The sequence below is a fragment of the Manacus vitellinus genome, unplaced genomic scaffold (genome assembly GCF_001715985.3).
Source record: "Manacus vitellinus isolate BGI_N305 unplaced genomic scaffold, ASM171598v3 scaffold_22_pilon, whole genome shotgun sequence".
Classification (NCBI taxonomy): Eukaryota; Metazoa; Chordata; class Aves; order Passeriformes; family Pipridae; genus Manacus; species Manacus vitellinus.
Window position 1 is genome coordinate 4,366,572 of NW_021939632.1, and position 19,364 is coordinate 4,385,935.

Genomic DNA, 19,364 nt, shown 5'->3' on the forward strand with positions numbered 1-19,364 from the left:
GAGTTTGATAACTCCACTGCACCAAACACCTGCCAAGTCAAAATCCCAGAAACAAAAGAATTAGTTTCAAAAGCCCACCATGGTTTCTAAGCAACGTATTTACTTGTCACATCATTTGTAAAATCCAAATGCTTACAAGTAAGGATATGAATAGTTTAGAACATTGTAAATCTACACGACCCATATTATGAGTCACATTTCATTAAGTATAAAAACACACATTTCAAATTTCATAACCTTCATTTTGACTCACAGTTTGCATGTTTTGTTTTTGTTTTGGATATAGAGTTAGTATTTTAATGTACTATTTTTCTTCTGTGAATGAGTACTTGTTTTGAAATATTTGCTGCTTTTTTCAGCTCTTGAGCACAAGTGATCACTATTTGAGCTTATTTTAATTGGAGGAAAAATAATTTTCTAGACCCCATTATTACTGAGAAAAAAATTGAAAATATGATCACAGTGGTTTCACATTTGTGTTGGAGAAGAAGTTCTCTGCTCTCTCACCTGTGCTGTAGGCAGGGTGCCCAGGCCCCAGGAAGGGTGGGCTTTGTAGAAAAGGGACATAGTGTAGCTGTGACATCCCACCTCCTTGAGAAGCCTTACTCCTTGAGACTATCTCATCGCTGGCTGGGCAGAGACAGGAGCCAGTAAAGAAGTGATGATATGAAAGACCCTGCTTGGAGTCAGGCCAAAAATCACGCTTCACAAGAACTCCCTGTCGAGGACAACATAAAGGGTTTAACAGAGGATGGTTGAGACACCGTGTGACAATCTGGCACAACAGCAAGCTGAAGGGAAACAGCTTGGACAACAGGAGGATGGTACCCAAACAAATGACTGCACAGAGAGTGGCTGGGAAGCCGTAAGGGAAACATTTGACTTTTCCCAGAAGGAAACTGCAGGGGTGTCAGCTCAGGGCAGTAGCCTGCTGGGGCTGTGGATGTGAGAGGCATGGCTATGAGGGTTGGCCATTCACAGCGAGTGAAGGTGTTACTGTAGAAAACCAGCCAGAAAGCATTATGACCAGAAGTCCTCACAGTTCTGCCTGCCAAGAGGGCTGTCAGCTCCATCAGGAGATGGGAAAGGACCATCCCTCGTGGCTGTCGCATGGGGAGCTGCGGCTGAGGAGCCCTTGTCACAACTGGCTGTTACCAAGAAGAGCCCAGAGGTAGAGGGTAGAGAGCAAAAGCTGCATCAGGGGACTCAGAACTGGCAAGTAAAGTGCACATCATCCTGGACTGCCAGACTTCTCTGCAATAAATGTAAAACTACTAAGCTGCTGGTGATGCAAGTCTTGATGCTCTGACAGGGGTGATTTTCATACTTGGTTTAGAGCTGATCTGAATGTGCTTGTTACTGCCAAGTAGGCGCAAGGAAGGAGATATCATAGAATCATAGAAAGACTTGGGTTGGAAGGGATCTTAAAGATCATCTAGTTCCAACTCTCTGACCTTAGGCAGGGATCCCACCTACTAGACTGAGTTGCTCAGGGCCCCATTCAACCTGGTCTTGAACACTTAGAGGAATGGGGCATCATTAGGATTAGTTTGGTGAGCAGGGAAGGTGCTATATGAACTTTCAAGGGTTGTTTTAGGGGGAGCACAGCCTGGTCACACCCCTTCCTGACTATTATGCTCCTAGCTGTATAAGGACTAAAAAAAGTTCTAAATCATGCAGGCTTAGGAGCTGAAGGCTGAATGGAATGACTGATGTCCCAGAAGAGTTCCTTCAAGTTGCAGCTTGCAGAAATATGGCAGATTGTAAATATACTCTAAGACCCTCAACCAGCAGGTTTGGCACTCTGAGTTTATTTAAAGTCTCCGGTGTATGATAGATTAATCTGTCAGACACCAGGTTACATGCAGATTTCTGGCTGAATATAGGCTGATTCCTGCCCGCTTGGCAGAAAGCTCCAGAGCACTGCAGTAAAACGTCAGAACCTGTGCTGGTTGGAAAATATCACTCTTACCCTTGGGCACCTTCAATTCTGTCCAGATCTGGACTGCCAGTAAAACCTGAAGAGAGTAAGTCTCCACAGATTATGTTGGCTAGGCAAAAAGCATTTTGCAAAACAGGAAATTTAGTGGTAGTGGTCGGATCAGAGTTGATCCACAGATCCACAGACTATGAAGTCTGTGAGCAATACTTTGTGTTGCCAAATGATCAGGACCCCTCAACAGCATTTATCCTCACGGGGCTTCAGTGAGGCCAGAAAGAACTAATAATTTTGTGCTATAGATGGGAACCCAAGGCCCAAAGGGATTAAGAACCAGCCTGCCCTGTGAAAAGGCTGTGATGTTGAGTCATGTGAGTTTATCATAGATCTGAAAGGTAGTACAGTACTGTGCCTAACACAGCTACTCCTGCAGTGAGACTGCACTTTCTGAAGATGCCAGTCAAGGTCTGCACAACCTCAGAGATCTCTGCACTTGACTAATGTGGACATAGCCAAAGTTCTTCTATGGACTCAGAAAACCCATGGCAGAGGTATGATTTGGACCCTCTACTGTTGTATTTCCACCTGGTGGTTTAGTCACTTGCTGTCAGCCTTTTCTCTCCAAAGAGGATGCAAGTTTTCCAAATGCTCATGAAAGTCTGTGAGTCCCATGCACTTACACTGGGACAGTGGGGCTTCAGCACGGCTAAGAAGGCAAGTCTTGTATAGCATGGAGAGATTAAAATGCAAACAACTTAACACTGGGCACAACCACGTGGGCATAGCCAACAATTACATAGTCTGCAGGCTTGTCCTGTTAACAGCCAGGAGTGACGTCCATTTGTCCCTGCTAATGTCTGACTCCAGGATTTGTCTGAATAGTTCCTGAGACAGATTGACTGAGCCATTTCCAATGGCTTGCGTTACTATCGTGCCGTCTTATGCCAGCTTTACCCCCTACTAGGTCACATTTGGCTGAGAAATTACCTTGCCAGTTGAGGTATTAATGAGAACGTGAGCAAGCAAAGAGCATGATAATGTTTTTGATTATATCCAGATCATAGGTGGGCAGCTGAAAGCACTGCTGCAGAGAAATGTAGAAAAACAAATACCTTCCTTTCTCACTCTAATTTTTTCCTGTCAGACAAAAGAATGCTCTAATTACAGTTGCATCCTTGTATTGTGGACTGGAGAGGGGTAAATAACATGGTGATGTGAGGAGGGGAAAGCAAAATCAGTCTCTGAAATTAACAGAAACTTTCAAAGGGCTATTAATGTTTTTTTAAAGAAATTGCCTGACCTGCATGGTAAAGAATATAAAGGTGAGAAAGCTGTGATTAGACACTGCAGCTAGTTAAATCCATAATTGGGGATGCACAATTTTTTACACAGGGAAAAAATGTGTGATTTAAAGTGCAGGTTTTAACCTCTCTGGTTGAGTCTGAGATAGTTCAGAGGGAGATTTTCTTCTCTGATACTGTGCCAGGTGAGGTGAGCTCAGCCCTTGTATAAGTGTGGAGCAGCAAAGCCCCACTGGGGTGTCTATTTTTCACCTATAGGGTTTGCTTTCCTCTGCTGGTCTGCCAGCAGTCTGAATTTGTCATACCTCAAATCTGTGCTGTCCCTGACTTATACCCCTTGGGGAGGAGGGGAAAGGGACAGGAAAGGATGAAGGACAGTTTTTGTAATTATGGGATTCTGAAAAGTTCAAAACCTGATCCAAATTTTGTTCAAAATGTAATTTTTTTCTTAGTTAAAATTTGTGCATTTTCTCAAGCAAAGAACATGGATTTTAGTTAATTCAGAATAAATAAATCAAATAAAATACTATGCTGCACCCAACAATGGTTGTTGGGATGGACCATTGTGCAGAAGAAGTTACAGCTGTAGGAAGGCAAAGGGGCAGTTTTGCACCAGGTGTTGTACACAGAGAAGAGGGTGAGGCAGTGGCAGTCTCTGGTCTGTCATCTTTGTTGGTAGAGAGCTTTGTTGGCTCTGCCATCAGTTGGTCCTTCAAATCGCCTGCAAGGCAGTACCATCCACCTCCCTGCAAATGACCTCAGTGGTGTGGGAGTCTGAGCACTTGTGCCCCTCCTCAGAGGAAGCAGGCTTTTGGCTGACTCACAGCCAGTGCTTGCACAGCCAGTGCTGTGTGAAAGGCAATCTTGGTGCAGCACAGGCTGATAGGAAGCATCCTTACACAGCGAATTGCAGGCCTGACTAGAAAAATATCTCATATTCCACATAAAATGAAAATCAGTGATACCCTATCATGAAAGCAGCCACCCATGAGAGCCTCACTTGCTTTAGTAACACACTGAGAATAATTAAGTTTGAAGATTGTATTTCTGAGAGTGGGGTGGGTGCAAACACAAGGTCAGGATACTTTGGCAAAAGCCTTGGAGACCTAATGTGTTTTACAGCATCACAGAATGGGTCTGCAGAGCAGTTTTCCTCTGCATTACTGAAAATACTTTCTCTTGCTCTGGTTAAGGTGGTGATATGTCAGTTTTATATGGCCGGGCTCACCACAGTGACTTGCATATCATTTTATATCCAGATGTTTAGGTGCTAAGCCTACTGTTCTGTGCCACTGCAAAGGTATAAAAACCCAGCAAAGAGAAGGGGTTGTTTGGCAATAACTTAATCTCACCAGCCAACTCTATCAGTATTTACATACAAGTCATGTTGGACTCATCCAGAGTTTGAGGAAAGCCTGACAGAAGTGAGCATGTTTATCAGCCTAAGTAGGCTGGTGGGGAGGCTGCCAGGGAAGGTCTGAACAATAATCAGTGCATCAGAAGAAGAGAAATTTTACCCTGTGACTTACTGAAAGCACAACTGAAAGTGATGGGTAAATAGGAGATCAAAGACCCCTGTGTGGCTTGGGGCCCTATCAAGGTGCTCTGAGCGCTCTGTGACTCTGCCAACTGGATGAGAAAGGGAGAGAGGAGCTGTCAGCCACATGTCACAAGAGACTTGAGGTGGCATGTGGGGTAATATGTGATGGTCTGAGAGATGGAATCACTCTTCCAGGAAAATAAGAACAAACTCACACATGAGTTTTGAAAATTTGACTCAGTTTTCATCTCTGAGGTTTTGAACAAACTTGTCTAGTGAATCAGAGGAAGAAAATGTGACAAAAAAAAAGGAAACTTACCCTCATTTTATAAATATATTCAAACAATATTACTAAGGAAGTCCCAATCCCCATTCTCTGAAGTGTATACATATGGCTATGCTCCAGAAAACAGCTGGGTCAAGGTGTCTCAGGAGCATAGCAAATACTGTCAACCCCCAAGGATGTGGAATCATACTGGAGTGAGGCTTTGCCTCTCCTACCCTGGGGAAGGAGAAGGGCCAGAGACAGCAAAGCCAGCTTGCTGTTCCCTTTGCAAGCTGAGGGAAGAGGGGACAAGGCTGTCAATCCAAGGGCAGATGCCCTTCCTCTTTCTTCCTTCCATGGCAGCGTCATTTTGTCTAGATTTCTGCATATTGGTGTAGCCCAAGTGTTCCTCAGCTTTGCTGTTGTCCTGCCTGTTCTGCAGCTGTAAGTGTCTGCCTCTTTTGACTCTTTCTAGAGTTGGCCCTGTATATACAGCATTGAGCCTGAGCAGATCTGTGCCATGCACCCTGTGCCATTAAAGCTGATGGTAGTTCTCCTCTGGAGACTGGAATATAGAGCATTTGATTTGCACCCTTGTTTCCACCAAGAAGTACTAAATGGGCCTCAGTGGCAACCTAGAAACAGTAGCTGAGCCTTTGGCTTAATCGGAATGATATGCTGCCTGCATAAGGAGCCTCTTCTAAGATGATGTTTCTCTAGCTCTGGCTGAACTTAGCACTGAGAAATGTTGCATTGGGAAAAGCAATTGCTCATACAGCAACTGCATCATATTACTGCCTGCCATTTAGTATGGTTCTCTGCTGTACATCTATTGATTTTTGAGGAAGAATGATGTATTGGACAAGTTTTTCTTCAATAGAAACAAAATTACTGGTGAATAAGAATCCAGTTTCTAGGGGAGGTGCTGGTTCTCCACCTTTTCTCCAGCCTGTGTGCCAGGCCCTTCAAATGAGTCATTGAAGTAACATTTGCAAATGGATCATCACATTGCACCCTGGACCAGGCATGCAATTAACTCCTTCTGAGAGCAAAGGCCAGAATCATCCTTCAGGAGCTGGGTTTCTTGGTATGGTTGGCTAGTTCAGAAATGTGGATAACCATCTGCAAAGTTCAGCCACAGCTGGACCTGCGTAGAGGCACTGTGTGTTAATGTAGCATGAGATTCAGTAGCCAACAGCCCTGGGGTCTGATCTCGATTCCATCACTGACTTGCTGTGTGCTTTGGAGAAGGTCATTTAACCTTTTTCTGGCTCATTTTCTCCATTAGTATAAGGGGGGAATGATACTAACCAGCTCCTAGGAAGTTGTGAAGCATGACTAAGCTGTGTTTGTCATGTAGTGTGGAAGTACAAAGTATATCTAAGGCCTCCAGAAGCAAAGATAGGAAGAGCTGACAGGAGTTGCTGGCTCCTAACCTGAGGCTCAGCCCCAGAACGTGGCTTCCAGGAGTGCCAGAAGGGAGCATTAGGTTTGTCATATGCGTAATTCTGTGTCTTGTTTCATATCACCCAAAGGACCTTGTTCTGTTAATTATTTTTCTTATTATCTGCTCTGTGACAGTTGTGAGTCCCTCTTGCAGACCTGGCCCCTGATTGCAGCACAATCCTACCCTGAGGAGGGGAAGTGGAGAGAGAGGTGCAGATCTCTTCTCCCTAGGATTTAGTGACAGGACGCATGGGAAAGGTTTGAAGCTGTGCCAAACTGGACATTAGGAAGCCTTTCTTTACCGAGAGAGTGGCCAAACACTGCAGCAGGCTTCCTAGAGGGGTTGTCAATGCCCCAAGCCTGTCAGTGTTTAAGGGGCATTTAGACAATGCCCTTAACAACAAGCTTTAACTTTGGTCAGCCCTGAATAGTCAGGTAGTTGAACCAGATGATCCTTGTAGGTCCCACACAACTAAAATAATCTATTTTATTTTATTCTATGAATACAGGGAACCTCTTTCCAGAGCACCATGAGTCTACTTGAGGCTCCAGTACCTCACCCAGGCTCTGTTGGATGCCTCTTTCAGTGCAATAATAGTCCCTAACAGAGAGAGCAACTCTTCATTCAGTTGTCTTCAACTTTCCCTGTCCTGGTTTTGGCTGGAATAGAGTTAATTTTCTTCTTAGTAGCTGGTACAGGGCTGTCTTTTGGATTCAGTATGAGAATAATGTCCATAACACACTGATGTTTTAGTTGTTGCTAAGTAGAGCTTACACTAAGTCAAGGACTTTTCAATTTCCCATTCTCTGCCAGCGGTCAGATGCACAAGAAGCCAGAAGGGAGTGTGGCCAGGATAGCTGACCAAAACTGGCCAGAGGCATATTCCACACCATAGAACATCATGCTTGAGTATATAAACTGGGAGCAGTTGGGCAGGAGCGGCTTATGACTGCTTGGGGATGGGCTTGGGGATGGGGGAATGAGCAATTATATTGTGCAACACTTGTGTTTCTTGGGCTTTATTCCTCTTTCTCTTTTTCCTGTTATTATTTTTGTTATTATTACAACAGTAACAACAGCAACGATAATAATTCACTTTATTTCAATTATTAAATCATTCTTATCTCAGCCCATGGGTTTTACCTTTTTCTGGTTCTCCTCCCCATCCCACCAGAGAGGGTAGGGAGTGAGCAAGTGGCTGCATAGTACTTAGTTGCTGGCTGGGGTTAAACCACAACATTCCTTAAATGTATTTTTTTCATGATCAAACATTACTGACAGCTTCTGTTGGCTTTGTTTCTACTTGCAGAGTAATTGTCTGCCTACAAAGAGAGGGGGTTTGAGAAAGCCTGCCCTGTAAAGAGGGAAGGTTGAGCTTCTCACAACCACTGTGAGGTGCAGGGAAGTAGCAACAAATGAGCAGGTGTAACATGTCTTGTAGTGATATGGACTAGCTGAGTCAAGGCAGCATATTGTTGGTTTGTGTGTCTGTGTCCAAGCCCTGAGAGTTTCTGGTGGTGGTCAGCATGAGGGCTCTTGTGGCTCCCAATTTACTAGCAGGGGTTGTTCTGAAGCATAGAGAGGTTATCTTACCTGCTTGGTGTGTGAGGAGTTAGGAAATGTGAACAAACCTCACTCATTTAAATAGAAAAAATAATCCAAAGGTAGGGCGGCCTTTCATTGGTACGTGATCAGTCCATTGGCTGCAGGCATGTTCCTCCTGATCTACCACAGCAGAACTGAAAAGATTGCTCTCTCTTAATTAGAAGAAAGCACCTTTTAATCAGCCAGCACAGTGCTGACAGATGCAGTGCCTGAAAAGAGGCACTGAAAAAGAGGCCTGAACGAGTTACTGAAGCATGTTGCAACCCTTAAAATTTCAGAATTCTTAAGAGGAAGGGTCTCTGCTGTTATTCAAGCACTCTTGTTATATGGCTTCCCAAAGGAAAGGCTTAATTTGTCTTTTATCTCTGTTGCTCAGTGGCATCGTAGCCCAAGTGCTTTGCCTTCAATGTAAATTGATTCAAGGCCAGGGAATGTGTGAAGAAGTGCACAGGCACCATGTTACAAAGTTCACCCAATGTGCTCTTGGCTATATGAAATAAACACTTAATAAGCAGCTTTGACTTGGGAATGTCATGGAAAGCAGATTTAAGTGGATATATTCTTCCACGCCCTTTCTTGAAACACAGCTGCTCTCCTGCTGTTATGGTACGTATGCTGTGTGGTACCAGGCACTGTGAGCACTTAATCATTTTACAAGCAGCCAGATACAAATTACGAAGCCAATTAGCAAATACTTTCGTTTACAGGATTTACACTGCAGCTTGGCTCTGTTCATATGTACATGAGCATACTGGGCCCAGTTCGAGAAAGTAATTCAACATCTACCCATGAGTGTAAATGACACTTCAGCAGAGGTTTACACGCTGTGCCCCAGCTTTGGGGGTGAGTTATTCTCCTAACCAGGTCATAGACTACTGGACCGGGAGATCAGCTCCTGGTTGTGCTACAGATATGCTCTGTGATGTTGGCTGAATTGCTCAATCTGTGCTGTAAATTTAAATGAGAATTATGTATCTTTTTCACTCTTTTGTATATATTTAGATGGCAAATTCTTCAAGACTAGGTTGAAGGTCTTTACAACAGCTAAATTCATATATCTGAGCTGGGGAATAATATCCTTCTGCAATCAGAGGTGGCAGAGAAAGGATCTGCCCTCAGGTTGTTTAAACAAGCATCAGCTGTGAATCAGTCTCCAGAGGAACCACCATCAACTCTCTCTGTGTCTTAATGCAACAAAACCACTGTCTTGGCTGAGAGTTCATTACTGTTTAACATGGGTGTATTCAGGAGTGCACTGATGTTCGTGAATAATAAGGTTAGTAGCAATAATAATTAGCAGCTTGAGGCATAATGCCATTTGTCCCAGAGCACTCAGAGGAATGTAGTCACTTGGTCTGGAGATGGCTGAAATGCAACCAACTGGTATGAAACAAAGCTTGTGTTTAATACTGTGGAGTGAAGTTGTGTGACCTTTTAGGACAGAAATTAAGAACGTTGTCCTATCTCTCCAAGTTTGTGCGCCAGCTTTTTATGCAGAAGAAGGAGGATATTAGAATAGCTGGTTGCACCAGGCAATTGCTGTTCTGGTCTAGTCCAGATGGGTTTAATTTAGGAGAGAAAGGAATCAGCCAACATTCACTTACAAGACAAAATGATAGGAAAAAAAGAAGACAGTAAAAAAGATCAAGAAGGCACCTCATCCATTCATGCAGAGATCTCAGTGTTCTCATATATTTCTTAATCATACTCTTTCAGTTGCTCTAAATTATAGTTCAGCAAGGCATTAAACAGACATAACTTCAAACACAAGCAGAAGAAAAGGACACAAATGGGGCAGTTCTAGGTACAATAAACCATGCCTGTCATTCAGAGACCTTGCTCATTCTTGAGCTGAAATTGCTGTTAAAATGCAGTTCATAAAAATGGCACTGTCTGATTCAGCAGCTCTTTCCCTTTGGCTTTTTACTCCTGGTATAGCTTTACAGAACAAGTGTTGCTAAGAGAGCATGTTATTAATTAAGGATTAGTCAGTTCTAGCTGGGCAGGTCAACTGGAGTCGGGAGGTTTCTCTGATAGCCTGGTCTGCCTACAGGTATTTGCATTGCTGCTGATAAGATGTGAGAAGGATCAAACAAACAAAAAGAAACTGCCAGTAGCTGTTCAGACACCAGGTGAGGCAAGCTGATGAAAAATGTAGGGAAACCCTCATTTCTGTAAGAAAGCCCCAAGGTCAGACTTGGAGAGCTAAGGTTAGAATAAAGCTTTTGGAAGATCGTTGTGCTGTTCGCATTAGTATGATGTTCCTGCCTGGTTTAGATCTCAGCCACCTGAGAGGGTTTGTCCAGGTGCCATCCAGCAATCACTGAGAGGACAGACTGGCTTTATTGAAATGGACACTATTCCTGTCTGCATCTGTTTTGGCTGAGTGCAATGAAAATTGTGTCCCTTAGATACGTCTCTTTCATTAAAGATATTTTGGTTGAATTTGCTCTGCAGTGCTATCAAGGAAAAAACCCCTGAATATTAAAATCTATTACTTAGTCAAACTGTCCAGTTTTTGCAAGACTAGAACAAGGAGCTGAAATCTGCATTATAAGACTTCCAAAATCAATGCATTTAAATAGCATGCTTAACAACAGGATAGAAACTTCAAGTCCCTAGTTATGAGAACTTTCTCCTGAGGGTGTTGTAAGATTGGAGGCCTTCTCCAGGAGTAGGCTTCTTCCATGATATCTCATGTCCTGGCATTGCATTAATATTTTGGTTAGAGTAGCTATGTGGTGTTCTAAGGGAGTTGTCAGATCTATCACTGGATGAGAATTTATTTCCATTTTGAAATTTTAGGTGTGTATGTTCTTAGTGCCTCTGGTCTGCTGAATGCACCTGCGAGATCTAATACTTAGGTCTGATGCTGATGCTAAAGAGTTAATAACAAATTATATAGGAGAGTATGTAGCCCTTTGAGATAGAATAGGTTTTCAGACTGTACAAAAGAACTACTGGATCTTCACTGATAGAACTAGGAGAGAGGATGGAGATTTTGTGTGTGTGTACTTCTCTGCGTACTTACAGGAGGTGTAATAGTCACTGATATATTTTCTTCAGATATTGCTAATGGATGTCATTCTTCTGTGGGTAACCAGTCCCAGCACAGAATAGGATGGTGCAAATCAGAGCAAGTCAGAGCTACATCAGCTGAAGATTTGGTACCAGGAGTTTGACTTCCCAAGCTCCCCATCATCCTTGTTCCTATCGTTCTTTATTGACAGTCAGCAGCATTTGAGACCTTTTGATTTATTTATAGAACTGGAACAAAGTACACAGGCAACTCTATCATTATGACTTAGGTGATATACAAGTGATAGATAACAGAAGGAGGAAAAATTGCTCAACCCTCGTAGTGGTCATTGTGACCCAATAGAATCTCTCATATGTCAAATTTTTAATTACTTTCTTTGCTTGGGCAGAGTGTGCTGCTGAATACAGATCCTAAACAAGGCTCTTCAGAACAGTCCTTAGGACCTTTTCATCACTATAGGAGCTTTCCACTGGTTTCTCTGACTTTACTGACCTAAGACTGGAACTTGCATTTTCACTAGGTAGAGGAATGTCTGTATACTGGCACCTCTAGAACGGATGAAAGTGGATCATTAAAGATGCACTTTCTACCATTTAAATAGAGCCTCTCAAAGAAACATGGTTCAGTTCATCTTGTATGATATAAATGTGTCTTCTCTGGGATATTGTGGTGACAGGGATGTTGGAAAAGGATCACTGCTCTTTAGACCTCCTGACAGGTGGGATGCAAAAATATGAAGTTAGATGTGGCCAAAAGCCTCAAGCACAGAATCCAGTCTGTATGGCTTGATATGTCAGCTGATTCCTGGTAACTGCATTGTCTTAGCAAGCAAAAAAGTGTGATAAATCCTATTAATTAAGCCTCATCCATAGTAATTTATGCAAATGTTGTTCCCTCCTATTTGTGGTGGGATATGAACATTCAGAAGAAGGTGACAGGAGCTCAGCTGATGTGTGGTATCTCATGCTACAGTGACTTCTGTCAGAAATTCCCTCGCTTTGCCTGTGAAGAGACAATGACAGAAGGATTGGGAATATCTGCAGTCAATGCCTTGATTTCCCTGCTGATTTTCTGTGCAGAGAGATTCCGCTGAGAAGTATTTGCCCTCTTCCTTTCCATGAAGTCCTCAATGGAAATGCCCACAAGGACAGGCTTGGGGGAACATGCTGTAGGAGTCAGCTTTGCTCCAGCTGGCTTCTGTCCAATCCCAGTTTTCTCAGAATGCAGTGAAAAACATGACTGCAGCCCATGCAGACTGCAACTAAACCCTGTTGAGGGTTTGCAAACAGCCCTTAGTGGTTGGGATTTCATTGTGGATCTTCATTATGGATTCTGAAATATTTAACACCAGGACCTGCTCAAACTTTATTACCAAGTTCAGTAAGATACTGATGTACAACTCAGTGAACAGGCATATAACTGGTTTTGTATTCTATGGAGAGTAGTCCAGGAAAAACTTTTGTTTGTGGATATGAATGACCAAAAACTATTACTTGCTTTAATAACTTTCCCTTCCTTCTTTGGTAGCCTAATAGTTTGTAATTTTTCTGCTTGTTCATGCAGGAACTACCTCTTCAGACTTAGTCTACACAACGTTTCTCTTATTCAGGTATGTTCACTTTTTATTCTCTTGTTTTATTTGACTTGTTAATGAAAGTTCTGTAATATTTGATGTACATTTTTGGAAGTCTATATAGTGTAAATTTGCCCAAAGTGGTGGAGCAGCAAGAAGACAAAGTGAGAGCCAGATGCTTATTCCCACTCCAGCGATAATGCTGGGGGAAGGGCTCTCCTACACTTACCCACTTGGATGGTGCTCTCTGGCTTTGATTCTTGAGTGTTTGGGTGGTAATGGGATCTGCCAAAAATATGGCATCTTAAGGAACAAAACAAGTAGTGTGACTGATACATGCTTAAACGCAACAATCAGTAGAAATCCTTGGCTTTCTTTAGAGATGTCAGCAACATGTCAGAGCAGCTTTAACTATTCTCATCCATCCTCATTTTTAGCCCTTGTTAGCCTTTGTGAACATGGATTGCTGAGGGCCTGTGCTTTGCTGAACGCAATACTAAACGCACGATCGGACTTGCAAGCATTCAAGAGGGAAAATGGGTTGAAAAATGTATGTTACCCACGCCTTTACCAAGGCAAAGCAGCTGAAGTTTGAAAGGGCTTGCAAATATCCAGCAGTATTAGGACTTTGCTCTCACTGCACTGAATCTGGAATTGAAAGATGTGACAAAAATTGTTAGTGGAAACCCTGCTGCTTATCTTTAAATAAATAAATAGTTATGCTTTGGGATATTTACCATCTTCTATGATTGCTAGAGCACCAAAGATGTATTCAGCATTTCTCAGAGAGTCTGAGACGCCTTACTCCTGTACCTGACCATGCAAAGAAGCCATTAGAGCAGTACTGCCAGCCATTCTGATGTGCACAAGCCTTTTGCTGTTAGTAAGAGTTACAAGGATAGATGGAGAGAAGAAAAGATGTTTAATGGTTGTAAAGTGCATTGAATCTTCCTTTAAAAGGAAAACAAAGTCCAGAGTTACCAATGACAACAATAAAGAATTAGAGAAGCTGATACTCCCATTTGGCAGTAGTTTCCCTTTGCAGAGCCATATTAGCATGGCTGGAAGGTTTCCAACAAGCACATAGGAGAGGGAAGTTTCTGTAGTTATGAGAGGTGTAATACCTTCTGCAGTGCCTGTTATTGCACTGCCTGACACAGCCTCTTGTGCTTGTCCGATGAGGGATCCCCTTCTATGAAACCCAATTGTGAATCTCCCTAATACACTTCTGAAGTCAGGCTTGGCTCGGGCCCTTTTCAGTGCAGTGATTTTCCTTTTCTACACTGCAAAACATGGGAAGTCTCCTTCTATGGCACTGGAGGTTGCTGTGAGATCTCCGGTTAACATAATGAGCTTAGTTTGCTCCTGCTTTCTGGGTGTATCCGGTCACTTTGCCAAGACTTTTTGCATGACAAAGAGAGCATGGAATTATGTTGACACACGTGTTGGGAATGATGGAAGCAATTGTTTCCCGACCTAATGGTTGCCTAAGTAGCTGCTTGGCTTGTCTCCATAAAGCACATGATGCAGCTTAGAGGCACCCGCTCCCACCTTCCCTTCGCCATGCATCATTTTAAAGATCAGATCAGAAAGGAAGACAAGAAACACAAAGAGCTTGCATTTAGTTCTACAGAGGTGCAGTTTAAGAAATAATCACAATGTTAATTTGCATTATTTTATATCTTCTCTTTACTTTTAAGTAAAATACAGTGTGGATCTTGTCAGGCCTGATTTGGGCAAGTTTTTCATCTTGAGATTGTGTTCTGATTTATTTCTGCTCATGGGATTTTATGCTGCCAGTGGTGCTAAATCTGCTTCACAGTGCAGGTTTGTGCTGACAGATGTCTGCTCCCTTGCATTTGTACTTCCATGAGGTGTGGGGGGTGGGGGGCAGAAACATGAGGAGCACAGCCTAGGAGACAGCAGGATATGCTGGTTGTGGGACAAAGCCTTGCAGTGTGTGGAATGTACCTCTCTAGGCAGGGTTTGGTGAACTTTAAAGCTGTTTTTTCCTGGATGTTCTTGTGCAATCAGTTGTATCCCTAAGCTGCACTGTACCTGTGGGGAAATGGGAAGGGCACATTTCAGCCTCACAGTTGTCAAAGAAAGGAGGAGGGGCCGTCGTTTCAGTGTGGGTGGCAGCAGCATCTCAGAGGAGCAATATCCCTGTGCCACTGCTCGTTAGCACGGCGAATTCAGTGCTTCAGTCTCTCATTCTCCAACGGATAGATTTACTAGTTCATTCTACCTAATGCATGTTTTCCTTGACAGTTATCTGTTCTTTAACCAGAAAATGAATATTTTCTGCCATTGAGCAGACCATAATGTTTTTCCTCACAGCATGACTCTATTCATTGCTTTCCAATGGGAATATATTATTATTTTTTGGATTATAATCCCCTTTATGAATATTGCATATCACAAACCCAGTGCTAACCATGTCATTACTCCCTGGTTTTAGAAAGGTTTTCAGCTCCAACACTTTAAAAGACTGTACTCTTTCCTTATACCTGTTGAATGACAGTGGTGACCTTTCATTTAAGCCCGATACAAAATCAATTAAAATGAGCAGAAGTTTTCTATCAACTTCAAGGATCATTTTATGAAACAGTCACTCTTGAAAACACATTTTTGATATCTTCAGTTTCAGAAGCTAAAATTACTCTATTAATCCTGAGTCTGTGTTGGACTGCCATTAATATAAACTAAATTTTGTAATCCCCACAGCATAAGAAGACTGGAGCATCATGTAGCCAAGCCATATAGTTTGGATAGGAAGTTATTGTCTTGGAATTGCAGAAGACTAAAAGACAAAATGGGCAAGTTACTGATTAAGAGTTGTGTAAAAAAGATATCATTACCCTATAGAAGAATTTTGATTTCAGGGGAGTGAAGGAAGAGAGGTTGATTTTAGGATGTGTCAGCTCTTGGGCCATATTACAAAGGGGTCATTTTTTTTCCTTTCTTAGCTCTCATCTGCTCTACCATATGCTGATGTTTCCTCCTCGGTTAGAATGTTCTGTTGGTTCTGCTGAGGTTGTTTCTCCAAGACTGTAGTGCTGAGTAGTACATGAGAACTACTGAGTGGAGCACAGCAGAAACTGAAGCAGAACAAGGTCATTTCCTGCTCCACAGAACCAAATGCCCCAACTTCTCAGGGATTTTTCCCCTTCCTCTCTTTCTTTCTGAAATGTGTTTCAGAAATTCCATTTGGAACCTGAGAAACTTTTCACCAAATGAGTTTTAGTTGGATGAGAAACTTTGGTGGTGGTTAATTTTTTTGTGAAAAACATTTTTGGCTGAATTTCAGTATCCATAAGGAAATTGAGGCCAAGGTATTTTTGGGATCACTTATGATTTTGCCTACCTCTTTTTCTTGAGGCACCTTGTTAAAGAATTACTGAAAATCAGCATCTTGAGGTGAGGTATCCAAAAGCACCTGTTAATATTGGAAGCTTTGACATGTAGTATTCAAATTCTTGGAGCTGTCAAGAGGCATAGTTTTAAAATGGATACTGTTCCCTAAATCTTTAGCATCTCTTTTAAACTAAATCTCTGCAACATGTTTCATGTCCATCTTTAAATTGTCCTCTTTACATGCATTGTAAACTCTCAGTATGAGGCATTTTACAGAATGCATTTTTTAAATGATGTGCACTTGGAGCACATGCTGTTTAATTTATGCGTCGGTCTGCGACAAGGTTAGCTGCTAATCTGCAGCTTTCATGGTGAGGCCATAGAAAAGTCAGTTTTATACTGGAGTTGATAATTAATAGAGTAGGTGGAAGGGTCATTTTAAAAACAGAAGCCTTTGAGCAAATTTTTAAAAATGCACAAGGCTGATTAGGACCTCTTATCAAGGAATGCTGTTCTCTGGTGTGTGTTAAAAGCAGGCTACTTGCTGGCATTTCATAAATCCCAGTGCAGTGCCTACCCCCTGTTCACCCTGATTTTACCTGGATCTTAGAGTTCTCAGTTGAACTGAGTAAAAAATTACTTTTCCAACCTTTTTGAGTTGCCAAGATTTCCAACCTTTTTTGCACTGAGGTGAAAACAAGACTTTTTTTAAAATCTGAAAGAGAAGGAGATAGACGTGGTTACTTTGAATGCAAATACTCTGGGTCAAGTTATTTTCTGAAGCATCAAAGGAGAGCATTTGAATGTGCATTTCTATCATCTCAAACAATTGACCTGGTTTGTTTGGGGCATCCCCTTCCCTTTTCCCTTTCCCTTTCCCTTTCCCTTTCCCTTTCCCTTTCCCTTTCCCTTTCCCTTTCCCTTTCCCTTTCCCTTTCCCTTTCCCTTTCCCTTTCCCTTTCCCTTTCCCTTTCCCTTTCCCTTTCCCTTCTCTCTGGATCTAAGAAGTCCTTCTGGACTCTCATCTGATAAGTTTAATAGAAACTGTTATAATTTCTAAAGATGTTTTGGTTTCAATTAATTTTTTATTGGAAGATCTCATATTAAAAAGTTTCTAACCAGCCCTGTGAAGTTTGTGTGCTGATATGTTATATCAGGTTAGTAGTATTTAAGCATTTAAAATACTTCAAGAATCTATACTGTATTTTAACAGACTAAGAAAGAATAAATGACTACACCTATTGCAAAACTATTTGAAAGACACAAGTTATTTCTTCTGCTAAGAAAGACAAAAAAATTGACATTAAACTATGTTTTAACTGACAATTTAATATTTTTTTTTCCTGAGGAAAAATTGAAGAGAGGATTAAGTTCAGAGAGAGAGTGTGTTAGTTCTCGGGTAGTCATAAACATGAATTTGGAAGGATTCCCTTTGGAGTTACACACTGTCCAGTACCACCTGGGTCTACAATTACCCCATTTGCAAAACACGAAAATGGTACAAAAAATGCAACTTTATTTCCTTCTGAAATTCAGCTCCACATTTCTAAATAAGATCCCCTACGTTCACATGGGCACTTTGGAGAGTGTTACCCAGTCACTGGGGCAAAACTTGATGAACTTCTCAGTACCACTGAGGCATAACAATTAAACCCAAGCTTAAAGTTCTCCATGTGCTGAGGCAGTATCAGCTCTTAAGGCTTGATCTGAAGCTTACTGAAATCAGTTTCTTTCTGCTGATATTGTGGGGCTTTGGAATGAGCATTTTGAAATAGGGACCCCATTTCCATAGGGTCCTGTAGCAGATGAACTGCAGCCTCCTATCCACTGCATTTCTGATAAGGATGGTTTTACTCCAGATTTTCTTCCCTCAGTGTAAGAAGCAGCAACATTCTTGCTACAGAGATGAAGCTCTTAGACTGCACAGCTGCTCCTGAAGACACACTTCCCTCCCTGCTACTCCCTGAAGGGATTTTTAACTCTGTGGCCTAATCACTAGTAAATCAACAGTATGTATCAACAAAGTGTGGTTAATAAAACTTGTCTTTCAGTCCTGAATATGTCACATAGCAACAAATGGAACAGGTTTTGTCTTTTGCACTTTGAATCAAACTGAGCATTAAATGCATTATTTTCTACTTATTTAGGGCTCAGTAGTGCCACACTTATACGTGCTGATGAGAAACATGCTCTGCAAGTGTATGGAAGTGTGAGGAGAGATGGCAGAGTTTACCTTAGTTTTTCACTGTATATTTGAATAAAATATGATAAATAAACCCAATAGAGAGCAGTGAGTAATATAGATTACATCACAAATTGTCACTCAAGTAATCTCTCCTGGTGAAAATATTTTACTGAGAAATGTTAAGGATTCTCAATATGAAGCCCTGGCACTCATCAGAAAACTTGCAAATATTAGATAAATCTTACATCCCCAAGAGTTGCTGGATGGGCACCAGATGGGGCTTGGAGGGCCAAATTTGTAGTGCCGGCTCTGCCCACAGATGCCTGAGGTAAAGTTAATCTGCCCGTTTTGTCTGCATGTGAAATAGGGATATAGCACTCCTTTGTAAAATTCTGTGGCTTTTGCCAATAAAAAGAAGGTGAAAGTATTGTATTTCAGATTTACTTGCAGAAACCTCCTTGAGCCAGAACCGTTTCTATTTTTCAAAATATCCTTTCAGACATCATGAGGAAATTAGGCATTGATATGCAGCATGAGCCCAGGGGTGCTCAGAAGCTGGCCCAACTTTGCTGAAGATATTTATTTCTTCAATCTAGTTGGAGTGTCAAGATTATCATCCAATTTAAAATCCAGTTTGGGAAGTAATTCTGGGAAAGAGTGAGAATATTTTGCCTGTCTTTATGTGCCACTGAGCTGCGTGACAGGAACTCTATTTTGAAACGTTCAGGAATAAGCTTGACTTTCCAGAAGCCGTTTTCTTCTAAGCAGTTTATTATTTGTTTCTTGCAGATTCCCAGATACATATTTGAATTATATGGCACATATTTCTAGATACAACGTTTATTTCTTTATTTTTAGGCCAATGCAGTTCCCTTATTTAAAAAAATAATCAAAACCTCTACTAGAGCAGATGCAGTCTTTAATATGTGGCTCATAGCTGAGTTTAGATTGTCACATATTTTATCAGTATGAAACATTTTTTATTAACAGATTAACATATAAATCTATTCATAAATCACCTTCCAAAGCTGCATCTAAAACCTCTCACTCTCAGGCTAGAAGTTTAAAGCTATTCCATAATAAAGGTTATATTGGCTGAACAAACTTTCTGG

At 41.8% G+C, this 19,364-nt stretch overlaps 1 protein-coding gene across 3 annotated transcripts in view; it reads left to right on the forward strand.

Moving 5' to 3' along the window:
* Nucleotides 1-19,364, forward strand: part of SEMA5B (semaphorin 5B) — a 192,285-nt gene that overhangs the window by 78,920 nt on the left and 94,001 nt on the right. For all 3 annotated transcript variants that reach the window (XM_008922938.3, XM_029959871.1, XM_018072672.2), the window contains one exon: nt 12,701-12,746. In XM_008922938.3, the coding sequence (XP_008921186.1) occupies nt 12,701-12,746 (46 nt within the window). The remainder of the gene's footprint in view (nt 1-12,700; nt 12,747-19,364) is intronic.